The sequence below is a fragment of the Lissotriton helveticus genome, chromosome 8 (assembly GCF_964261635.1).
Source record: "Lissotriton helveticus chromosome 8, aLisHel1.1, whole genome shotgun sequence".
Classification (NCBI taxonomy): Eukaryota; Metazoa; Chordata; class Amphibia; order Caudata; family Salamandridae; genus Lissotriton; species Lissotriton helveticus.
Window position 1 is genome coordinate 891,294,831 of NC_136069.1, and position 27,024 is coordinate 891,321,854.

General features: G+C 41.8%; 1 protein-coding gene across 1 annotated transcript in view; it reads right to left on the reverse strand.

Annotated features, from left to right (window-relative positions):
• Window positions 1-27,024, reverse strand: part of ANOS1 (anosmin 1) — a 451,571-nt gene that overhangs the window by 357,968 nt on the left and 66,579 nt on the right. Inside the window, exon 2 of the mRNA XM_078657674.1 lies at window positions 20,879-20,926. Within this exon, the coding sequence (XP_078513800.1) occupies window positions 20,879-20,926 (48 nt within the window). The remainder of the gene's footprint in view (window positions 1-20,878; window positions 20,927-27,024) is intronic.

Genomic DNA, 27,024 nt, shown 5'->3' on the forward strand with positions numbered 1-27,024 from the left:
ACTCCTGACAGGATCCGTAACAGAATCTGTCAACTTGGAACATCTGCTCAAAGAACAAACGAAAGCGCATCACTTTCTGCTGTCAGTGCTGAGGAAATTTTGGCGGGAAATGACATGAAAGGCGCTGAGGGGAGGGGAGCGTGAGTCGCGCGCGTTGCTCCCGTTTCCAATAAACACGCATGAAAGGCAACCTGTGATGAGAAAAAAGTCTTTCACAATCACAAGAAAGAAATATTTTTCAGAAATAAACAGCAGTCATTCAGACACCACAAAAAGCAGGCAGAGGAAGTCTAACTGCCATTAAAAAAGTGTGTAACCTTCGCAAAATTATATTTGGACGGTCCTTAAACCGTAGTATGCAATCCACCGTGAGCAGCAGCAGGGTTAATGCCTTATGTTAGTCCAGAAACACTGGAACTTAAATAATTTAATTTTTTTTTCCTGTAGCCAAACCACGCTTTTACTACCTGTCACATGTGATTTTTCAAAGCACTCCTCACTTCCATAACTGTTTTGGGGATGGACCAAGTAAATATAATGTGTTGCCAAAATGACTGGCCAAGTTGCTGGGAGATTCCCCTTTATTGTAGCTAAATGTCACTACAAACCGGAGTCGAATCAAATGAACTCCCAACATCAGCACATTATAAAGAGGAGGGCGGTCTGGAGAGACACTTGAGTACTCACGCAGTTAAGAGCAGTCAGTGTTCTGTAGGAAGCTGAAAGGAATGTTGAGACTGCTGTTCACTCTGGTGACTGTTAATAGTGTGCTCTTGGTACCTGTAAGCCAAGTGTGCTGTGTTGTGCACAGTTCTGCAATAAAACAGACTGCAGAAGGATGCTGTTGAATATTTTCCCATGCCATGTCCTATTAAGCAGTGGGCACATTCTGAAGAAATCCCTTCTGCCGAAGGAACTTACGTCTGGAGCCAGGCCGCTCTCTACAAAGGCCCTCATTACAAGCCAGGCGGAGTAGAATTACCTTGTGGAATTCCGCTCCGAATGATTCCAAGTGGGTTGGTTATTCCAAATCAGTTTTTTTCTGGGTGTGGGAAAACCAGATCAAATTTACCATGTGGTAGTTCGACACAGTTTAATTGCATAAGACTTTGGCTCCAGCAGCAATCAAACCTGACTCCCTGTTCTTCTGAGCATACAATCTACCCTCCATGCCAGAAAACACCATACCCCCCCGTTTCCCCCAACTCCAACCCTCTCCTTTCATCCCAGAGGGTACCACATACATTTACCACCTGCTCAGAGTCTATATGCCAATAGACAAGTATCTAAACTTTGATCAATGTGCTTTCTTCAACCTAGCTACTTAAGTACCCTCACCTCTATTTACAGGCACTAGGCCAACTGGCTTACCACAGAGAATAAGGCCACTGTTGCTATCAGTCCTCAAAGCAATACAATATTTGGCTGCTAGCGGTCTCCTAGACACCATATCTCATTATAAGCCAACTGGCAGCAGCGCCCCGTGCAGGTAAGAGCGGTGGGGCTGGGAGGTGGGGAATTCGACAGAAAACCAAGAGGGAAAATTAAATAAATAATTAATTTTCCCTCGTCGCCGTCTGCCGAAATTCCCCTCCCCCCCCCCCACCCCCCACCCCAAAGTTCTTACCTGCACAGGCAGCGGCTGCCAACCGGTATCGCAGATCAGCTGCTCACATCCTTTAGACTGCAGCCAAACCACCCTGTGCTGCAACCTCTTTCTGAACCCGCTTCCTGTCAAGCCCAGGTCAGTAAAACTGCCCTCGTCTTTCGTGCATCAAATCACTCCATGGTTCAATGTTGCACTGAAAAAACACTCTTGCTGCAAAAAGAAACCTAATATGAATACCCACGCACATTCCTCTTAATATGTGAATCTATCTCTCAGACGCACCTTTCATGTTAACTTAGCCATTGATGTTAGAAATCCTTGTTTATTTTTTGTGTTTGTCTTTACCAAACCATTGGCACACTTTTCATTGCCTAAACTTCTATTTCCTCCTACTAAGTAACAGACAAACATTCCTTACCTGTGTACCATCGTTGTTGCTTTGAATTATATTTCTAATCGAAATGCTTTTCACTAATTATAAATAAATAAGTACACATCTTGAATACATAGTTAAAGTAACTGCTGTGTTTCTGGGTAGAGGTGGACAGACCAGGGAGAGTGAGTGTGTGCAGGGAGAGTGAGTGTATGTAGATAGAGCGAGTGTGTGCAGGGAGAGTGAGTGTGTGCAGATAGAGCGAGTGTGTGCAGGTAGAGCGAGTGTATGCATGCTATGTTGAGGGTATGCAGGAGGACTCTCCGATCAAACTGACTGCTGGAAGGCCATTATGCAGGTCAGGTATTCAGCCTTTCAATCTGAATTGCATAATGAGTTGCCAGGAATACTGGTGTCTGAGCTCACTAAGTAGTGACAGGCAATGCACTCTGGTGTACATGTGAGCATGAATACGTGTCTGAGCGTGGCCTCTGTGTGGTACTTACAGATGCACCCTGATGCGTGACAGTGCACTTCAATGTCTACCATGTACTTTGTGCAGTTTGTTAAGTGACCATACAGTCTGATGCACGACAGTACTCTATGATGAAGCCATGTGATCAATTATATGTCACTATATCCTGATCTCTGCCCTTGTGCGCGATTATGCACTGGAATTCGTAACCATGCACTCGGATGTTTGTCCGTAACCTCTGATCTCTTACCGAAAACCCATATGTGTGACAGTGCGCTACGTGACCCTGCACGTTGTTAAACGACCATACTCTGCGATCTAGGACTTGGTGCCCTGAAGTAAGACTCTCCAGTTGAATATATGTCCTCAGTCTTTGGTCTGGCCCAATTGCCTCTTAAGGGCAGTTAATGGTCTCTCAAGTTTGGTGTGCCTTCGCCTTCCTGTGTGTAGCTATGCTTGAGAGTGTCTGGTCTGGATTACGCAACTCTCTCTCTGCATATTTACTCTTGATAGCAAATTCATTTTAAGTGAAGTGTCAAGCAGAAAAAATACTAACTACCTGACGCACATAGGGGTAGGAAGCAATATATACATTCTGCAATACCATACAATAATATTTTAATTAATTTTATGGCTTACTAAACTGACCACTTTTACCAAATAACATAATTAAACATTTTCTAGAACACAAACTAAAAGCAACCAGTGAATTTCAAACAGAAAGCATTTTTCTTCAAATTTCTCTAATATTTACAGGCGGGCTGTGAGGTCTGGGGAGAGAAAACGAGTGCTTCTGTCTCAAAAAACGGGATGCTAGGTTGCCTGCTATTTAGAAAGACCTCAGCGTGAAAAGTTGCTATTGCCTTTCGGAATGCAAGCACAAAGACCATCTTTTAAATCACAGGCATTCACGTCTCACTTACAGACTGGTTCCTCCCTTGAAAGCCAGCTGATCACGCCTCAATGGCCAACTGAAGTACTGTAGAAAAACAATTTGTCACTGAGCTGTTTCTAATTGCTTCAGTCATTAATTAGTGAACAGAATGTGCCGGACTCATGCCTTCTGCATCTCAATCTTACACAGCCATTGTCCAGTGCTTAATTTATTTAAAAATAACGAAGATAAGTGCAGCGTCCAAAGTTTTTCGTAGGAGCCCGCAGCAGGCGCTGCTGAATGCTGGAGCTGCTGTACTGTCTAGTTCTGATTCCACCTCAAGCCACTTCTTTTCCAACACTCTACACCTTACTCACTGTCACACTCATGCAAGTTCTTTTTCATCCTTGCTTTCCCCTCTTTGTCACTATTTTCCTTCATTTTTCTTGCTCCTTCGTTCTCAATTTCCTTTTGTTCTCTTCCTGCCTCTTTCTCTCTCTTGGTTATAAAGAAGAGTATACCCCAAATCCCTGGCACCAGGGTGTAGAACAGTATAGAAGGTGGTGGTCCCAGCAACATAACATCAAAACATTGTAAAGTTGTATTGAGTAAAGTAAATCAAATTGAAAACTAAATGGTGCTAGAGTGTTATTTAATCACACCAAGCACATGATGCTCCTTAATAAGGACAAAGTTTACATCAAACATTAAAACATGACGTTGGTGTGCCCAACTGAGTGGGGGGATGAGGGGGTGTTTTTAGTGAGGTAGTGAGGCAAGTGACAAACACTATACAAAAGATATTACAATCAAATTGTTTGGTAAATTATTCAGTGTCGCATAGTCATACTCTAGTTCATAACAAAATACATTACCCTCATTTACATAGCCATGTACAATAGAGGGTCACAGTGCAAAATTGCACTATTGGTGGTACTGGCATCAATGGTGTGCCGACGTTTCGACCCCTAAAACCATGTAGGTTGGGTCTAATTCTTACTGACAGGGTCTTCCTCAGCTCAGAAGTGAAGGTGAGCACAGAGGGGCACCGTATCTGATTAGGGAGAAGGCCTGACTTTGTTCAATTAATCCTAGTCTGGTCAAACCGTCCCGCTGTGGTGACCATTTCATAGCTTGACCAATGGTTTGGCCACGGCTTTTCTAGCAGCAATTACACTGCTTTAAAGAATTGTTGTGGAATTCATCCACTTTTTCTGAGTGTCCACACTCTTGCCTACACTTGTTGGAGCCTTCTAAGCCCCACCGTCCTTGATGAACAGTGGTGCCTATCAGGCCTTCTCCCTAATCAGATATGGTGCCCCTCTGTGCTCACCTTCACTTCTGTCCTGAGGAAGACCCCGTCAGCAAGGATTAGAACCAACCTACATGGTTTTAGGGGTCGAAAAGTCGACACACCATTGATGCCAGTACCACCAATAGCGCAATTTTTCACTGTAACCCTCTATTGTACATGGCTATGTAAATGAGTGTAATGTATTTTGTTATGAACCAGAGTATGAATATGTGGCACTGAATAATTTGCCAAACAATTTGATTGTGATATCTTTTGTATAGTGTTTGTCACTTGCCTCACTACCTCACTAAAAACACCCCCTCACCCCCCCCCCCCTCAGTTGGGCACACCAACGTCATGTTTTAATGTTTGATGTAAACTTTGTCCTTATTAATGAGCATCATGTGCTTGGTGTGATTAAATAACACTCTAGCACCATTTCGTTTTCAATTCGATTTACTTTCCTCAATACAATTTTACACTGTTTTGATGTGATATTGCTGGGACCACCACCTTCTTTCTCTTTCTTGTTCTGGGTCAAAGCCCTGTGATGAAAAATGTGCCTGGGGCCCTAACAATCAATGCCACTGCCCACCACCTGCAGCCACCAGCACAAATTAAGCACTCCGATTGTCAACCTCATCTAAGGGCAAAAGCATGTTATGGTGAAATTGAGTACTTTCAACTGTCCTGATCTGAGGCCCAGTAAAAAGTCCAATTGCCGTCGGGCCGGGTTTTTAAGGATCAACCTCCAAGCAAGAAACCTCAGGCAGGAGCAGATAAGTAGATCTCTGATCCGATCAAAGTGATCCGATGGTTCTTTCATACTTTTCAGACTCCATTTTAGACTTTAATAAGGAAGCAGGCATGAAAGGCAAAGGCGTGGGTCAACCCAGAAAAAAGGAATAACAGCTGAAAGAGACCTAGAGATTCTGTGGAAGAAACAAGTAGAGACGCGTAAAGAGAGAAGAAGGGTGGTGGGAGAGGATGAGAGCCACGCTGGACAGAAGAGGCATGATTTTTTAGAGTGAGGTGTGGTGGAGAGGAGGAAAAACACAATGTGCAGGAAAGGCTATGTTATTCCAATTTTATTACCAATGACTAACTGAATATAAATGGCACATCGCATCTTGGCGGAAGGAGGATAGAAGATAGTCCATGTCGGCCAGAGTTTGGTTCAAGGTTGCTTAGGTGTTGAGAACACACTTAATACTTTTGCTGTTCTCAAGACACTAGACTGTTTATTCTGGGAACATGTTTTTGTTATGTTTTTAAAACTAATAAGTTATACTAGTATGTTTGTGTTTACTTGCCTCTGACGGCCACAGGTCACATTTTCGTGTCTGGCATGGCAGAGCACGAATTCTCAGTCCAGTTATTTCACAGTCTGAGATCTTCACAGTTGTATCTTCCACCACAGTCCTTTTTTGTCAATCTCATGAGAAACCCCATTCGCTTGTTAGAACGGTTACCTACAGCATCAGTTTCTGTCGCGCCTATGGTGCTTTACTGCCCATGTGAAGAAAATGTATAAATGTTGCGGAATTTGGGGCAGGTTTAGCATTAGATGCTTAAATGCTTGTTGAGGCAAAGCTCTCTAAGTGCTGTGATATTGCAATGTTTGCTTACTTTGCATAATAAATTTGTTTTAGACTTCAAGTAGGCTTGGAATCTTTGATTTTCTTTCACAATTACATCATGTACCATACACACAAAACTCACATTTTTCAAAAAACATTCTAAAAGTCACATTGTACTGGATCTTTTCCAGTTTACTATTGTTGAGTAAACCCTTTGAAATGTCCCATGACCATCTTCTCCTGCAATATAGTTTTTCACAGGTACTCCCGAGTTTCAGTGCCATTGAATGAGAACACCATCCATGTCTATCAAACATCCCATCTAAGGCAATAGTGAATTAATATAGTATGTATCTCAAGGGAAACATCCTTTACAACGCAACTTTTACCGCACAGTGCCTTTATGACGCAACTTTTACAACGCAAACCATTACAACGCATTGCGCTGGGGGGCGCTCTAGGATAGGAAATATGTTTAATTTACTATCCAGCACCTTCCCTAGTGTCCACGGGGACTGGAGTTGGAATAGTAAATTAAACTATTCACTTACCAGCACCCCAAAGCGCTATGCGTTGTAAGGTTTGCGTTGTAAAAACCGCGTTGTAAAGGCATGCGATGTAAAAGCATGCGTTGTAATGTCATACATCCTTATCTCAAACACGGAGAAGGTGGCAGTTCTAGGCTCCATCCCTATCCCTTTATCATGACCTGGATACAGCGGCGTATCGTAGGTGCAGCGTGCCGGGCGAAGTTTAGAAAGAAAGTACTACATCACCTAACCCGCGGACCGTTAGCTCAGGAAGTGCCAACTGTGCACGAGGTCGGGGACGCAATATTTTCTTTTACAATTTTGCACCACAAAAAATGTTGAACCCAGGTAAACCGCCCCTGTGGACCCTCCCACGCTACGCCATTGCCTGGATACTAACAATCTTACAACAAACAGGATACAAAGCAGGGCAATGTCAGCCATTGTCCTCTTTTTTTAACTTCAATCGAAATCCAGGACAAAAACAAAAAAACACAAGTAGTTATACAGTCCACTAAAACAGGGACAGCTTTTTACATGAATGCAGCGAGATTTTCAGTTTCTCCTGCTTTATGTATTGAAAAGTTGAGCAGTATTCACCAACTGCTTAGGCAACTTAACAGTTTTCTGGGAGCAGCACTGTAGAATTTCAAATCTAACTGTTGACAGGACTTGGCTTTATTAGGAAGATAAAGTCCTTTGAAGTGGGAAAAAAGCCCCGCTCAGCACCTTATAAATCTACTGTATGAATAAGTCAAATAAAGGAACAAATCACATCCTTTTAAATAATACAAAACAAGAACATGTGTATTGCATTGGGTCGCATTTAGTATGGTCCAATGCAATGCACAGTGTTGAATGTGTACATATCTATACCTCCAGCGCTTAATTTGTACTCAACTATTGCCAGTTCCCAGAGTTTGCTAAGAAGTCCGCGTCCAGTGTTATCGAATGTCAGGGGTGCTGAAGACCAAGGATGCATACTGGCACATGCATCAATATTGCATTTTGCGATTCCTTAATTGCGAAAAATAAGGAATCGCAATTAAGGAATTGCAAACTGCAATGCATTAAGAAATTGCTGAAAAAATAGCGATTTCTTAAAATTCTTTAATTGCGATTCTCTAATTGAGAATCGCAATTAAGGAATACCTCCCCATCCATTCCTCTGAGCCTAGAGGCCCATAGGAATGAATGGAAAGACATTCTTAATTTGCAATTCACCATTAGAAATTCGCAAATTAAGAATGCAATTTCAAAGGTGCAGGGGTGTCCAAAGGACACCCTGTTGCACCCCTTAAATCTGCTTAGAAGTACATTTTGCACACTCACATGTCCCAAGGGCATGTGTGTGTGCAAAATGGAACTTTGAAAAATGCACTTGAGTGCATTTTTCAAAGTTTTCGCAAATTACCATGAAGGTCAACTTCATGGTAATTTGCTCCTCTTATTTGCGAATTCGCAAATTTTAAAAGTTTGATGCATTGCATTTAACGAATCTCAATTTGAGATTCCTTAAATGCAATTGCAATTTAAGAAATCGTAATTTTGCGATTTCTTAAATTGCGAAAATTACAAAACAGAAAATGCATCTAAAAAACGGGAATTGCATTCGCAAACGGACGAATTTTGCGATTCGCACCATTTGCGAATGCAATTTCCTTTGATGCATGTGCCCCATAGTCTTGATTCCACCTCATGCCTTTTTCATCCACCATTAGGCATGCCATGCCACTAGATCACTCTCTTTATGGTTCTTTTTAATCTCGGTTTTCTTCCTTTGTCACTTTTTTCTATCAATCTCTTATGCCTTCTTTCTCCCTTTTGCGTTTTTCTCTCTTGTGCTAGGTCAAACTCTGATGAGGAAAAATAAGTGGTGGAGCCCAAGAATGAGTTCCAGTGAGCCTCACCTGCAACTACCAGATCAAATTAAGCACTGCATATGTCAAAGCAAATCAATTCAGTTCGGGATACTGAGAACAATTATTACGGACTCGCTACTACACAGGCACATAACAGCAGTTAACCAAGGACAAGCTTAAGTACACTGGAATGGAAAGAACCGAACATGGGGCTCAGAAGCGCATACCAGACTTAGGCACTTATATGGCCATTAACATAAATTTAAGGTTGTTAACTGCAGTGGCGGCTGCTACTGAATGGGGGTGGTGAGGAGGGAAGGAATGAAAACAAAAATAGCACATTCCTGGGTATTGCCTCCCCTCTCCACCCTCCTTTTCTCTTCTCCCGGCAGCAGGAAAGCACCCAGGCTCCCAGACTCCCCTAGCTACTCACAACGCTGCTGTCACCAGCATGACAGCAGCGTCATGATTGGTCTGAGAGGCCTGGTTCGGCACTTAGCCTGTGCATGTTCTCCACCAGGCCTTGCAATACAGCCAGATGGAGAACATGCTAAGTGCGCATGACGGTTTGGCCGGCCTAAGACGGCCAGCCAAACCGTCATATGCACTTCGAGAGTGACTCCCAGATAAACTTTACTTTTATTGTGGTTGCTGTTATCGGGCTGCTCAGTGGTATGCAGTGGAAAGATGTTGAGCCCCCTACCTATCAGGCCTGGACGGGTCGCTTACTTGCCATTTATAACCTTGAAAGAACACTATATAACTGTAAGGGTAGGCGCCATAGCAAGGGAGGTCATAATATCTGGGCTCCAATGAGCAGATGGCTCAGAAGGCATAGAGGTGGGAGGGATTGGTTAGCTTTTGATGATTAAGAGAGGGCTGGTAGATCCTGAAGCCCTGGTAGGATTGCCGAGAATAAGATCTAGGGAAATAGTAACACTCATCATATACAGTTTCATCTTTTGTGCTTAATTGATGTTTTATGGTATCTTATCCATCTGTCTAACTGGGTTGCCTTTTTCTCGTGCATATGAAATTTATAAGAAATGTATATCAAATGTATGAAATTCTTGCATGTATTATTTTGTAAAGCTTTAATGACTGGTTTTTAATCAAGTTATTACTCTCTACTAATAAACATATTTAAACAAGAAAATGTGTGATCTCCAACAAATTTGCGAGTTTGTTGCGCTAAGCAGACTCCTCTCCCACTTCTCTTGAAAAGGTTGGCGATTTACTCTTGCAAAGGGTCGGAGTAACCCACCTTCCAAGGAAGGAAGAGGATCAGAACACCTACGAGCTTTATAGGGGTGAGAGGGAGGGGTTTCTCCACAGGGAAAAATGTTTTCCCCCTGAACAAAAATATGTGCCTTTTCACGTCAGGCTGTCTTACGATGCGCAATTGGACACTACATTTCTGCATTGGGAGAGCAGCCTTCAAAAAATGAAGTGACTTGTTCAGTAGCACACCTGGAGAGCTGCGATTGGCAGGTTTCGGGAGATACTACTGTTGTGTTCTGTGCATAGGGTACAATTACAAATCTGTTCCATTAAAGAATTGTACTCCTGAAATTACAGATTTACGATTTCCTTTGTGGCCTGAGCCCAGAGTGTCTTCAGCAGCAGAGTGCAAGCTACTCTCTCTCACCACACTCTCTGGCTGTCAGCTGGGCTGTCTCTTTTCTCCTCCGCATCTCTCTATCTCATACCCTATTTTGACTCTATAACCCCATCCTTTCGATATCTGTCCCTGCTCTCTATGCCTCGAGTGGGCAATGCCTCTCTTCCCATTAGCACCGAGCAAATACTTCCTCCCCAAACCTAAGCCCTGATTCACAAAGTTTTATGGGGTCAAAGCAGGACTAAAATACATGCACATGATAGGTACATGCAATTTACAAAGCTACAATATATATACACAGAAGTAAACAATGTATGCGCAGTATGTGAAACATAAACTCCTTTGTTAGTCTATACTTTTACCTCAACTCTAAACGACTGCTGTAAGCAAAGGTTTGGGATTGGGAAGTCGTAAACTAGCTAACTTTTGGAACCCCATGCAGTTACGCACACAGACTAAAACATGCGTAATAAATGCATGTGCCTGAAGGAAATTTGTGTCACTACCTAAAACCAAACACAATGTATTTTAAAGAGCATGTCATAAAATACATGTTTGTGTGACAGGGACATCATATGCTAAGGTACATGAGTGCAGCGCCTTTAGGCGTCCGCCTCCCACTTTAGAAGACTCAACATTGTCATGGGCTCTTGTGCATAGTAATTGTTGTTTTTATGTGCAGAAGAAGTTCAGTGTCAGCCCCAAGTACGTTCTAAGTCATAGATACAGAGAAAAGACTAATGTACCTTTACGGATAGAAAATGAAACTCTATAAAGGTCAGTCTGCAATATAAAGAATAGGCAAACTAGACTAGGTAGTTCTTTAGGAATCATAATTTTTATATGAAGGGAATATAATGGCAAGTTTCTTGGAGGACTAGAAATAGTATCAGAACAGAAGTCATCAATCACAGTCCTATGAGAGCACTTAGCCAAATACCAAGAAATAGAAATACATAAACTGCACGCTTCTCAAAGAATCCCACAGTAAATAAAGAAATACTAGAGTGGCAAACCCTAAGGTTTCTTGTGATTTAGAAACAGGATATGACACATTGTCTTGTTTTGTACAGAGGAGTTTCTTTGAGCCTGCTACAGGAAGTAAGCTGTCCTATGTTGATTACTTATGTTTGTCTATTCTAGGTAAATATTTTCCCATGTTGTGTAGATTGTAGGATAAATGTCTTATTGCAATGTATGAACTTGAATATATGTTTTTATTCCATAATAAATATAGAGTTCAAGGACAATCAAGAGAAAAAGCCAAGCTATAAGGAATCAATCACAGAAGCCCTTGAAAATATAACTACTCAATAATACTTTCCCGAACATATCAGTAAGACAGCAAACAAGAAGTCTAGCACTGAAAACACTTACTTTCAACCAGCGGCACTCCTCCGCAATAGCGGAGGAGCGTTGCCTCACTGATTGGCTCAGAGCCAGCAAATTAAAAATGAAATGATGTTCTAGCATGGGAAGAGGAGTACTATCTGCACTCTCTAAGTGTGCAAATGTGTTTGGCCGGCCGTCTCAGGCCGACCAAACACACACACGTACTTAGGTTTCTTCAGCCCGGCTGCATTGAACAGCTGGGCTGGAGAAACCCCACAGACTCCCTGGCCTGAGTGGAGCGTCTTTTCAGCCTGCTCAGGCCAATCACTGTGCTGCTCTCATAGCATGAGAGCAGCACGGGGATTGGATGGGAGTCTGTCCCAGGGGCTGCTGGGACCAGGAAGAGAACAGAAGGCGTGACGCGGGAGGCGGCCAGCAGCTTCAGGTTAGTTTAAAATATATATATATTATTACTAACACCACCCCCTGCCCCACGTGCTCCCCCTCCTGCATTCCCCCCACCCGCCCAACCCCCCTTTGTTTGTGGTGGCCGCCACTGCTGTCAACCATACATACCATAGAATGAAAATCACACAGAACACAAGCTTGCTATTGCCACATACATAAAAGAACAACTACTAATATTCCATGATCCATGTCATTTTCAAAGAATAAGACCAACGAAAATAAAGAGTAGATCCAGTGCTATGAAAAGAGATTCCGAAATTTGCGACAACAAAAATAGACTTCAAATTGTTCAGCTGTTCCACAAAAGATAACATTCTTAGCACTAAGAGTTGTGCAAACGCCTTGAAAAGCCAGCAGGTGCAGCAGTTACACTGGACAAAATGGATGCACACACTGGAGAAGGAAAATAATGCAAATTGCTTCTCAGTGGGACACGAGTTCTGTCCGGGGTCAGAGCCACTCTGCATTGATGCCAAAGCCCAATGGCATGCTAGTGATGGATGTTGTCCCTGGACAACAAATCCATTATTATAGGCCATAAAATCTAATATATTTCAAATTAATTATAGTGATTTCAAAATCAATGCTGTACATGTCCCCAATAATGTGAACCTAATTCCGCAATTTTACAGCTGGTTTTAGTGCTGGTACCATTTCATGACCCTTTTAAATCACAGCAATTGACCAGATAATTAACCAAACAGATTCCAAGGAGAGAAATATTATTACATTTCCTGCGTTTTACGTATTATTTCACGGTAATCGCCATATATTTCAAGATGAACTATATTCGCTGCAGTTAGATGAATCTCTTGGCTAATCAAACTATTTAAAACATTTGTTTTAAAATCTTTCCAATGCGCTGCAGTTGCGTGTATGCACATTTTAGTATTCTCACCAACTCTGGATACCAAACGATGGGATTAAAACACATTAAACCCCTTCAGGCGTGTAACAGTAAAAAATGGGACCTGAAAATGTATTACATTGTAAAATGGATGGTGCTTTGAGGCAACAAATAAAGGCACAATATCAATGAAAAGACTTGCTGCTGTTCTCAAGCATTTCTATTATTGCGTTGTCTGTGGCTAAGCTGACAGTTGTATCGGTTCCCCTCCCCCTAAAATTTAAATGTTTGGGAATGTCTCATTTCACGCTTGAGGAAATAATTTAATCTCATGCCACTGCTATCTATTTAGTTGCCAGTAATGTAGAATGATTGTTCGCTAATGTCTGCACTAAATGGGGCTGCAGAGATGTTTTTGTGTTCTAAATGGGCTCAAGGCAAAAAGAAAACATTTGACTGAATATCCATCAGTGATTAGCAGAGTAGTAACCTGCTCAAGCGGGGCTCAAATTCACTAATCTCGTTTTTTTCCCAATGAAGGTGGTGGCGAGTGACCTTTATAATTTGTTTGCCACTGATCGGGATGTGGCTCATATATTTGCATTGGAGAATTGGCCTGTGTCTCTGCATTTGGGGACGTAGCTGTAAAATCTGAATACGAAACCACTAACAGTACAATACGAGGTGGTTCAGTCAAAGAAAGCAGCAGTGGCGGCTCCTTCTCTAAGGCGGAGGAGCATCACCCCACTACTTTATGCAGTGTAAAAAAAAAGGAAAAATAAAATTATACTAACTCGAGGTTATCATCATTTTAGTATTCCCTGTTGCAGCATCTTTGTGGGGCGGGTATGCTCTCAGAGCAGGGGTAGGAGAGGTTTGCACTCCCCTTGTGAGCATGAGTGATTGGCCGGCCCTCTCGGGCCGCCTAAAACTGTCATGCACACATAGCATGTTCTCCATGTAGGCTGCATTACAGCCTGCATGGAGAACATCCCCACCCTTCAACCCCAGGCTGAGCGTTGTGCCACGGCACTCAGACCAATCACAATGCTGCATTGCAGCATTGTGATTTGCTGCGGGTAGCATGGGAGCCCTGGTGCTTCCTCCTCCGTTTCCCAGAAGAAGCCAGGAAGAGGACACAGGGGAGGCCAGAAGGTAAGTGATTTTTTCAGCCCGATTGCCTGCCCCTTACTCCCACCCTGCCTCCTGCTGCTTCAAGGTAGCAGCCGCCACTGCTACATAGAGGCAAGTGAGGATAAAAACTAGGAGGGTGCGAAATTCATGCAATATACTTTTAAATAATCATGTGAAATTTTAAAACAATATTGGAAAATCACGCAAAATGCAAAACTGGCATTTAGTACTGCACTATAATGCACAAAAACACAAATGCCATGAAAAACAGCTGCACACATTGTGGTTGTTCCTGTTGCTCCAATGCTCCCACACTTCTATTTTGCTGTGGGATAATTTTACGTAGCAAGGTGATGTGAACTTCATGAAATGATGCGAGATTACGAGGGCGTAATACAAATTTCGCCCAGGCCAATTAAAAACGGAAATTGAATGGAATAAAAATACGAGGCAGAATAAAAAGAGCAGTAGTAGTAGTGTAAAAGGCAGATTACTGTATGAGAACAAGTAGAATCACAAATGTCAAGAGAAGCCATATGAACAAGGGCAGGGGATGGATCTAGCTGGCGTTATATATATGTCTATTAGCCACCACTCAACTATATATTGGTTCTCCTGCTTCGCTTGCTTGGCTTTCTGTGTGCAGAGAATACACAGTTCTCCACCATCTTCTGGGATAGAGTGTGGGAGCCTGTGGTCATCTTGGTATAAAGTTTGCACATGTTCTTTGATAGTTGATGTCTTCCAAATTTCTAACATTAAATCCAAACAATCCTGAGATACTGCTCAACGACCCGCAGACAATCCTTGAGGACTATTTTTCTGGCCTGCCACCATGAAATCCTGTACGGCCCCTAAGAAGAGAGTAAGTAACATGGGAATCTCAACAGATTAATCCCTGTCTCCTGAGGCTCAAATACATTTTACTGCTAGCTGTTGTTTTTTTCGAAAATCAATTCTGGAAAAGGTTGTAGCGCATCTTATCAATCTCTTTGTGGTGCCTAGGTTTGATTTAGTAAATTAAACCTGCCTGTGCCTCCTCCCAAAATATATACGTCATCAGAGCATAGTGAAGCCAAGGAACTTGGCATAGCCTACCGTGCCCATGGCGGCGGCCATTTTTTATCCAATATGTTTGAATATTGGCGACAAAGCTATTGCACTCTTTGGTAGTGGTCATTATGAGATTCTCTTTTCCATAAAAGCTCTATGGCTAGACAATCCTTTGCAGAGAAATCAGTACTAGAATTCTTTGCCCAAACCCATTTGCCCCGACAAATTATTTTTTTTAATTTAAATTCATAAAAGTCACGACATCTATCTTTTCAACAAATATAAACGCTAAACCATGTTCTGAAGGGAGATGTCTTCTTTCACGAGGTCTATACAATTTTTCCGGTACAGTGTAACCAGCCTTCGAACATGGGTTCACCTAACAAACTGTCCATAAAACACTTGCCAAGAGATTGCATGTTTGTGTTTCTACATATTGTTCTCTGTTGCAAAAAATGGGAGCGCTACGCTGGCATTCGACCGGTTGCATAGTTCAGGTAGCTATGGGGCAGACACACCTATGTGGCAGTGACATCTTAGTTCTGTGACTCAGTCAATTGGCAAAAGCAAAGCCTACCCGAATCTCAGTGTCAGCGTAGACCCACAAAATATACATTTATAAAGATTGTATAAAAAAACAAATGAGTAAGATTAAGTGTTGGACTATATATAGCATGACTACTTTACATTTCCTAATAGCTTAAATAAAAGAACACCATGAAAAATACTTCCCTGTATGTACACCTCCCCCTGATGAAGCACTGCATAAGGCTGAGTTATAATGGCCGGATGATGGGCTCAGATTTTAACATACACATTTACTCAAAAAACAAAGTGCAATTTATTGTAGTACAACAGGGGCTTGAAAATCATTGAAATGCACTTGAGCTTTGAATTACTCTGCATTACATCAAAAAATAATACTGTGCCTGGTGCAAAGGGTGCAGAGTACAGCTGGTCGATTTACCAGCTCTCTTCATAGGATTGACCATTAGTGCTGTGTGCCACTGTACTGCACTGATGCAAACAGACAGAAACAGTGAATAATTGCAATAACAATGTCTGATTGGCATTGAAATATTAACAAACTTTGAAGGAGTGCACATAGGAGGGTTATATATTGCATCAGCCAGCCCCAATATCAATAAGCTTTGAAAAAGCCTATAGGTCTGGCTTTCAGTTTGATTCGTGAGTAAAACATTAAAGAAGCTGGCTCCAGTGAAATCAACAACAAAATTAAAAAACAACTGTTTTTCATATACATTGCACCTATGAGATAAATAATTTAATTTGGGATGATTCAGTGTACCGTTGCTATCTAAAATAACACCCACCCCTAGCAAGTACTCCATAGAAAGTGGAATGATACAGCAAACAGCCAGGAGCAATAGGTTATAGCGAAATACTTATCTGGGTGAAACCGAAACTACTTTGTGCACATTTTAATGAATTGGTAAAAAGGCAACCAGACAGCTGCGCTCTCGAGCCAGACCTAACAATCCCGAAGGAGCATAAGGCCTGACTGTCAGGCATGTATCCCACTAAAATATTTACCTCTCCGAGAGCAGGTAAGGGTGAATGTAGTTGTTGGTCTATGTATGCCAATGTACACGATGCAATTGTTAAAGGGTCACACGCTTTTGGATATGGCTTGACAAGAAACCCAAAACAGTTTTGTAGAGAAATAATTTTTATTAAATACTGACCCTCCATTCATATGATAGGATGTAAACGGTCTGTGGCTGGCACATGGGGTAGAACTGCCAGGCATCCAAGATAGGTGGGGTTATTCCTTGTGGGAGGTGCTTAGGCTCTGCTAGGAGCAACCCTTCTACACAGTTTTGAGGATACATTTTGAAGAAACAAAATTGTAGCACCCCCTGCTTAAATGAAGGACTGATTTTGCTACACAGAATTCTAGCGTTGAAAAATAAGTCACACATGAAACGTAATTCATAAATGCGCGTTATCAATAGTCCTAGGACGTACTTCTGACCATAAAACATCGACCCGCTCCAATATCGGCAAAAAAATGTAGAAAGCAATATGTTGCAATTTTTATTTTAATAACGACCAACTGAAATTGGGGTCTGCTTGATTTACTATTCTAAATCCAGACCTGGCATATCTAGTGGCAAGTGCCTTATCTAAACTTTGATATGTCAGACTAGATATTCATCTACCATTGTAGGCAGGATTTGAGCAAGCTTATATGAGAAAGTTCGAAATGATGAATGGTTTCCTTATCTGTTAACTGCAACAAGGGCACATTTTGTCAGTGTTTTAAATTAGGTTCGTTTTGAATGAGTTTACTCAGATCCTTAATTTTTCGTCTTCTATCATTGTTTTACATATACAGTCTACATCAAAACATCAGGAAGATTCACAAGTATAAATTAAGATTGTAAAATCTTGAGAAGCATATTTATTTTTAAAAGCATGTATAACTACTCAATTCATGATCATGGTTTACACATTGCCACTTCTTAAATATTGTGAGCTGTTCACAGTCATGAGATGTGGTCAACCTGAAAAATAGAGCTCTACATTCTCTTTGGTCTGTGATGACAACACCCACATAAACTATGGGGCCAAAAGCAGGAACAGCCTTGTTCTCAAACAATATGGATCAGCCCTGCTTGTGTGTATTATATTCAAAGAAAATCAGAGCCTGTTAATGTAAACGTTACGTTTGTAGGAAACACACGAACTGCAGTAATTTCAATAATATGCAAAGTCCTCTGTCAATAGCAAGGCATCAATGGAGACAACAAAACGTCGTTTGCATTGAACGAAGCACGGTCAGAAAACATTTGACTATAGCATTTGGCAGTGGTTATATGTCCCTGGAGAATGAACTATTGCAACTCAAAAGTTGGGTGTCATCGGCATACATGAACCCGTGTGCCCTTTAACGATCTAGCACTTTCATTAAAAGTAGCAGTTACAGGTTGACTAGGGATAGGGACAAGCCATGGAAAACACCTTACTGAACCTGCCTTGGACTGAACTCTAAAGAATGAGTAAGGAGGTACTGTGCTCTATTGGAAAGAAAGAAGGCCATCCAATCCAGGGCCTCCTGATTCCACACCCCACGTACTCCAAAGGAAGAGGGGATAGCGGTGTCGTTAAAGGCTGCCAATAGATTAAAATAAGAGCCCAAAGCCTCCATTATCCATCATCCATCTTTAATTTAATCAATAGTATTAGGATCACCAACTCAGTGCACCTTCCAGGTGTTAAAACTGACTTAGTCAAAAATGTTGTTTCCGTACAGATATTCCAATAATAGAAAAGTATATACAATATTAATCAGTTTGGCATAGAAAGGAAGTAGATAAGTTGGATAAATCTAAGGATAATTTCTTAGGAGTGACTGGTTCTGGACTATTTTCCAATCTTCTGAGAAGATACAGAATGACAAGCAGTGGCTCGGAATCTCATTCATTAGCAGATTCACCATGAGTGCCTGAGCTTGCGTATTTACAGAGGAGCATGGGTTTTGAGGGGAACATATCAAGAGGAAACAAGATTTGAAGAACATTCATCTTGAGACAGCCATCCAAAATCTATGAAGAATATCTTCGGACATGTCAAGGCAGGTGTGACAATGCATAAAAAAGGTACTAAAGTATTTTCAAGATCTATCAAGTGGCTTGTAGTTTGTCTGGGGAAATTGAGATAAATAGGTAGAAAGAGAATGAAATAAAGGTATCTCAGTTTGCTTGGTCCAAGGAGTGTTTAGATCGGTACTTTTGTTGGACTTAGACTTCAGCAAAGAAATATTCTTTCTTAGCTTACTTAATATGTTTTTAATATGGTGAAAGGATTATAATGCATCTTTTTATACTTTCGGGACTATGACTGATGACTCAAACTCTCTATACCGGAGCGATTTTAGTTTAACTTCTTTCAGAATATTGGAACACCATTTGATGTAAGATTTTAAGACATCGATGCCAATATGTTTTGTGTTTTTGGAGGGCAATTGATGTATTGTCATCTTTAAAACTGAGTAGATTAGCTGACACTGTTTTGGAAGGGTAAATTAGCTATATTTAATCTTACATTGTTTTAACGATATGCCGAACTGGCTTGCTAGAGAATGGCAAAAGGTGTCCATTTGCTTTCAACATTCTATTGTAGCGCGTACAACCTTGAGATGCTGTATTATCATGGTTATGATCTCAAAAGGGGCAGAATAATGATCTGTCAAAATTAACTCCAAGGGCCTGTCTGCCTCAATCAAGATAAGAGTGGAAAAACGAACCTGCTATAACTGTGAGAAGCTGGCTTTGTAGGTACAGATGAATTGCTTCAAGGTAAGGAATTATTTCTTCTCCTCAGATTATATGTGCTAGGTTGAATGATAGTTTGGAAAAAAGACCCTTCAATATGGATAGGTGTGAAAAGACAAACCCAATGGCTAGTGTTCCGGTCAAAAAAAGTGCACAGAAAGTGATGTGAAATTGGCTATTTCCTCTAAATTGTCCAGCCACATCCCGAAACGACCTTTCCCAGCACATTGAGACAGCCGTGTCACTTATGGATTTCCGCGAGAAACTGAAAACCTGGCTCTTAAACTGATCCTTCTTGCAAACCTGCACCTACTGAGTGCCAGGATACCTTCACGGGTGACAAGTTTCCTGCTCTACAAATCCACATTACATTACAGATCCGGCAATTAATTGACAGATTTTTTAGATGTATTAGTGCTGTAAATTTGTGGCTGGCTGGAGAGCTATCAGGAAGGGAATGTGTGAAAAAACAAACTGACTAACAAAATAAAGTAAGTGTCTACAATAACAAATAAATAGAACAAAAAAAGGGGGCACAAATCTGCTGGGAGTTTCACATGGATGTATGTCATCACAACGCATGCTTTTACTACGCATGCCTTTACAACGCAGGTTTTACAACGCAAGTCGTTACAACGACTTGCGTTGGGGGGTGCTGGATAGTGAATAGTTTAATTTACTATTCCAACTCCAGTCCCCGTGGATAGTAGGGAAGGTTTTGGATAGTAAATTAAACTATTCCCTATCCTACAGCGCCCTCCAGCGCAAGTCGTTGTAATGACTTGTGTTGTAAATCCTGCGTTGTAATGGTAGTGCGTCGTAAAAGTTGCGTTGTGATGGATGTTTCCCGTTTCACATACCTATCTTTCCTGTCTCTCGCTTTGTCCTTTCTTTCTCCATCGATCTGTCTTCATGTTTTGCTTCCCGTGTCTGTCTAACTCTCTCATTCTTCCTCTGACTCCATCCCTTCCTCTGTCGCTCACTGTCTTCATTCCTATCACGCCCTCCCTCCCCCCCACCCCCCCCGACCATCGCTCATCTACATTTCTCTTTCTGCCATTTTCCATAGCGGACCTTTCAGCAAACTAGATATTTAACCTAAAAAAAAACGGCCAATCTTGCTGAAACGGACATTTATAAAATAAAATGTAACTACTGGACATACACTGCCAGAGCCCATTAGGACGTCCAGTGTCCACAGACCTGAAAAACAGACCACTTTTATGCCGACCTGGATTTTCTGTTGTCCAGACAACAAAGATTGAGAAGAGAACCTTCAGCCTCTTTAACTTAAAAGGCATGGTGTAAAAAATGTACTTTGTGCATTCTGAGCTCACAAATCAAAAGAAACTGACACCAAGAATAAATTTCAATGGAGAAAAAATGCTCGGCACATTTTTTACAACTTGACTGACATTCCTTCACAAACAGAAATATTCAATAGCGTTGTCAAATCCTTTCTATGGATGGGGCCTTTGAGACAGAATATTTTACATTCACAGAGGACGTGAAAAAGCAGGAAACATACCTTCGAGCACTGTTTGTGATTCTGACACCAAACCAACGAGCCGTTGTACTGCAAAGAAAAGGAAATATCAGGGGTTTAGTGAACATTTTACTTTAAGATCACAAAACATTAGTACAATTGAACATACAGCTCCAATTAAATACAAGGATCACAATTAACGTGTCTTCTCTTTCCCTCTTCTTTGGGCCTCCGTGTAAGTTCTGTGGATGTAGGTGTAGGAATTCTCTGAAAACGTTTGCTATTCTTCATATAAACCCAGGGACTATACATTATTTCCAAAGGAATGGGGACTAACATGTGGGCCTAGAAATACTGGGACCAAGTAAGCATGTTTTTCTCCTTTCTGGGGGAAATAACTGCACCAGATATGCACATTTACCACTTGCATAAAGCAAGAGGTAAATTTGTGCTGGTGCGTTCCTCAGGCTAGGGGTGGGGATGGCGCGGGCATGGGGAGGGCAGAGCAATGGGGGAGAGAGAGCATACTGCTTGCCTCATGCTGCTTTTTAGCACAGGTGGGAGCTAGGTGCAACAGATGCCTGCAGCTCAAGCAGGGACATCTTAAGGATTTTGGGGTCCCAGGGCCAAACATATTTTGGGGGACTCTGTGCGAACATCTTTGCATTTATGATCCAATTTCAGCTCTTCCATGCCCTCTTTGGACAGGTCAATGACACTGCTAAGGCAGACTGCTCCAAATTCTGAATGTGTTTACATCTAATATCCAGGGATTGTGATGTGTGTTTTCAATATTGTAACCTAGCAGCAGCTAAATTATATTATTGCAAATATTCTCTGTTACCCTCTGCCATTTATCATATGTGAGGTCCTGTTTTAATCTATAAGGACCTTTATGTTGCATGGATCTGAAAAGCAAAAACACATCTTTTCCCTGCGAAATGTCTGTAATAGACTCCCCCTCATTAACAATATTAAACATAAATTAAAATATAATGTTATTTAATACATTCTACGTTTAAAAATCCTTCAATGTCATCAAGGCAGGACTGTGTGGAGAGCAGAGCCTGATCTATCAGGGGCCCCCTTGAAAGGCTGGGGCCAGAGCCCACTTTGCCCATGCTTCAAACATCTCTGAGCTCAAGGCAAAGGTCCAGCATCTCTGTGCCTGGAATTGTTAGGTCCATGGGTTGAGCACGCAGTAGTTCCAGGCCAAGAGACATCAGGAAAGACAGAATGGCCTAGTGCGCTAATCCTTCTAGAGCCATTTCTTTTAAGAGTCACTAAAAAGTACTGCCCTTCAAACCTTTTAACTGTCCTCTGGACTTGCAAAGGATCCCCATGCATCCCCTTCTAGGGCTATGCAATTGCCTAAAGTCAAATAGGGAAATTCATGAAATGTCTGTCTTTTGTTTGCATTATGAATAGTAAATAACTTGCTTTACATAGTGCTTCACACAACACTTCTGATGCTTGCAGGGGCTGTAAATAGTAAAAGGATATAAAAGGAATCCCCAGTAAGGGGATTCCTTTTATATCAGAACTATGAGGCATATTAGACTTCGACTGGAAAGAGCAATGGGGTAGATGCCATTGATCTTCCCAATACAGAGTTATCCACTTAGCATCAGTCAGGCCACTATTCAGGAGTTGATGACCAGCATCCCAACGTTACCATGCCCCGTGCAACAATGAACAAAGTGTGAACATTACAGATTACAAATTTCCTTTTTTACTCATCAAAGTGGCTTTTTGCTCCAGTACAAAGCAATTGTCCCTCAAAGTCAATCTCTTTCTGTCACACCCCTCACTCTTGTTAATCCCTTATGCTCATGCACCCTTCTCCTCTTCCCTGGCCTTTGCACTATTGTTGGCAACTATGGGATCAAATAGAAGGAAATGGGATCTTCCAAGGAGAATCAAGCATAGCACATATAACCTGCTGTTAACCGCCCTGATAACATAACATGTGTATTTGTAAAGCGCACGTTCACCTGGAGGCATCTTGCCGCTGAGTAACAGATGTGTATTGTTACCGAACTCAATGGTACTCATTTTATCGACCTCAGATGGATGAAAGGCTGACTGGACCCAATGGGATTTGAACCTGTGGCCAAGAGGTCGAACACAGGCCCCTGCAATGGCTGCATTAGTCCACTGAGCCACCAGACCCGGATACTCAAAGCGCAGGGGTCACTGGGTGCCCCAATGAAGAACTGTAAACTGATAATAAATGAGGGTGTTCACAGTTTTCACAGTCTTTATGACCAACTTAAACTGGACTCAGAAAGCAGAAGGGAGGAAAGAGCATCACACAAGATATTTTCACTACCCTTCAACGGGGATGTTCATCCCTGTAGGTAAACAGGAGCGTTCTGCTGCACAAGCTGAGGCCTCCTTGTTGTAGCCCAGACAACGATTTGCTGAGTCCAAATGTGTCGCGCCTGCAGGAGAAAGTGCAGATGTTTGAGTGGCTCAACCCTGAGCGACTGATTATTTTTAAAATCCATGTTCTTGCATCAGGTAAAGTGGACATTGAGGAGGTGCGAGATGATCATGGGAAGTTGGAACGTGCCATTAATCGATAGCAGTTGACTGTACCACGTCAGTCAATTAATCTACTTCCTGTTGACTCCTTTTCCTAGATTATTTGTCAGGATATGCAAGAAAGTCTTGAGGTTGCCATGGAAGGGGATATAGGGTTCAATCAACACAGCGATATCACCTAGCAGACTTCCCCCTACTCATAGCACAAAGGTGAACATATATCCACTGTTCAACTTCAAAAGCTCCCATATTGAAAGATGACTTATTAGAATCAATGGCCAATTGTGCAGGAGTGCCCTGTAAGAAGTAGATCGTTCATTGCAAAACTGTCCCAGGAGTGAAAGTAACGTTCACAAACGCAAGCAAAACCATGAACACGCAAGTCTACTGCACAGAGGAAATGACGGACTATGTCCCATGATGAGTTCTAAAGAGAGACTGCAAGACCTTAGCAAAAGCATCCATGTCCAAACAGCTCACCAAATGGTTTAAGACCAACTTTGCTAATGAAACAACCCAACCACTAAACATAAGGGCCTAAAAGGCACACCTAGCAGTGACTCCATCCAACATGACCGATGGATAACTATTCACTTAAATTATTTCCCCACGCACCAACGAGGCTTCCCTCCCAACTGAACCAACCACAATCTTATTTACTTAATTATTTATAAAGCACTAGGACACTAAAAAGTCCCCATTCTGCTGGTACATCAATAACCTTTTAGAATGTGGATGAGGACGAACTCACAAAAAAAAATCTTTTTTGATGGCCACCTGGTTCACAATTTGACTCTCAAGACTCACATGCAAATACTAACCTGTCAGATTCGTCCTTATCTCTAAATAGTTTATCCTTGCCTGATGACATGCTCTAAATATGCAGCACATATTTAGTTACTGGTGGCAGCAACATATCAACAGCATTCCTTGTCACTTTCACCATCCGCAAATATGGAATTTAATACACCCTGTGCTAAGAATGCATCTCTGGAGCGGGATGTACCAAGGACACAAATCAGGCAGGCTGTTATGTAGGGCACCTGATCTCTTACCTATTAGACAAAGCAAACAGTGGCAGCCGGCACAGATTGGGGCTAGTGGGGCGGGGAAGGGAGGATGTAAAAAAAGAAACCTCTTACTTTATCACAGCGTCACGCTTCTCTCCTCAATTGGACTTGTCTCAAACAGGAAGCACTGCAAGGCTCCCCTGACCAATCACAGCACTGCAATGCAGCGTTGTGATTGGTCTGAGTGCTGTGGCTCGGCGCTCAGATGGGAGAGGAGTTGGCCTAACAGCTAGGGCGGTCGACCTCGAATCTGGGGAACTGGGTTTGAGTCTCGGCAATGACCCTGAACATACTGTGATTCTGGGAACATCACTTAATCTCCCTGTGCCTAACAAAAATGAATGTGTGTCCTCATGTAACATAACTGGTGCTATGTAAAGCACTCTGATACCCAATTCGGGTCAAGTTTGCGCTATATAAAACTCTGGAAAAAAAACTGGGGGGCCTGGCATGTTCTCCACGCAGGCTGTAAGGCAGTCTGCATGGAGAACATGAAAAGTTCACATGACGGTTTGACCAGCTCAAGAGGGACGTTCAAGGTGTCATTGCGCACTTAGAAGTGGGCAAAGTACTCCCCCTTGCCCTGCTCTGAGAGCAGGGCAGCACCCCCGCCCGCCGACTACAAAGTAGATGTAAACAATAAATTGATAATAACACCACATTGTTACCATTTTATTATTCCTTCACTATACTGCTTAAAAGCAGTGGGAGGCGCTCCTCCGCCTTAGTGGAGGAGCCGCCACTGCAAGCAAACCTGTGTTCTACTCTCATTAACATTCCCAGGCCAATCAGAGCATGCAGTCAATAATATGTATTTATTTGTCATGACCATCAGCAAACCCCTGTTGTTTTATGCACTTTGTCTCTCTTTCAACACACATCGAGAAGGGTTGCTGCCAATTGTTAGTTCTTCGACAACGAGGCACTTTTTGTTAGGCCTGGGTAGACAGCATTGCCGATTTCGAGATATTGTTAACAGTTCTTTAAAATATGCATAGAACGGGCTATGGCTCCACAGTTCAGCTTTTTACCCCCTCACCTCATGCTATTGGCTATTTGGTGCATCAGTCTGCCTTCAAAAAAGTGCTTCCATTGAAATGCATGAGGGACTATTCTACGTCATAAAAAGTATACTTAGTCATCATGCTGCTTGTCACAGCCAGGTTTTTTAAAAATCTTTTATACACATTCTAGAGAGGAAGCACATTTTTTACTACTCTTTTCTCAGCATTGACAAAGCTAATAAATAATTTGGGATTTAATTGTATAAACATTAGCTATGAATCCAGCTGATGTAAAGAGCATTTGTGAGTGCCTGTGTTTACGTAAATTAGCACGTTCAATACACACCTATTGGCTTCTCCAATGCTTATTCTTACTTGGTATTACCACTAACATCTTCTTATGCCCTGAATAATGTGGAGAAGTGTCCAAACGTTCTTAGTATAAAACTATTTGTCCAACATTACCTCCAAGAGAAGACATTTCTGCCCAATGATGTGGTGCGTTTAAGTACTTTGAGGGAATCTCATATGACCGGTTCACATAATGATGACCTGCATTCATGGCACTTTGCGAGCCAATCAAATCACAGCAGATGTAAACGGTGTATCACAGGTCTGTGGCTCCATACACTTGGGTATTCTTTTTAGGGGTCGGCAAAGCAGGATCGCCAAAAATGAACAAAAATGTAAGTAAGAAACCTAATGAGGTCCTGTATTTTCAAGCCATTCAGGAACTGCCTGTCTGTCCGTGTTCAGCACTAAAATAATGTGCCTTCATTACTGCACCCCTGTTACATATTGTCTTGGTGCTACAGCAAAAGGGCATCTACAAAATTTCAACATTTTTAAATATTTCATTTTGGGAAATTATGAGGGCTAGATTTTAAGGTATAGAAGAAGAAACAGAACATATAGAGATACACTCATTTGGCATGTTATCTTTTAGATTGAATGTTCTCTTTCCCTAATCATATAATGTTTCAGGTGCTATTTTTCTTTCCTGCTTCGAGTACTCGGCTAATCCCTGCTCTACTCTAGCCCGGTCAATTTAAAAGCTCAATCAATCGTCCATTGGTTTTTATTGCAACCTGGATGACTTAACTTGGGGATTTAACCACCTATTCTCACCACTCCCTCCCTGCTTAGATCACCTTTAGTTGCTTGGTAAAATTAATTCTGCACGCATGTCTGTGTTAGATGGCATTTTCCCCCTTCAGAACCTCAAACAATCTTCCACTAACAAGTTAAGGAATCCATAGTTTTTTTTTCTTTATTGCTTTTTCAAGAGTACAGTCCATGTTCACATACAACTACATATCCCGTAGACAACAGTTGACACAATGAACATTCCAATAACAACTCAGGGATAATATTGATATATACGTTCCCTTGAAGATTCTTTCCAATCCAACATTTTTTGAAAAAGTTAAGGAATCCATAGTTGTTGTCCGAACTGAAGGAGCACTAAACTGAACATCCGTAGAAAAGAAAGGCGGTGACACATAGATTATAACCCCAAATTATTAGATGCTTACAAAGGGCTGTTTCAACGCAGTAACTCAAGATT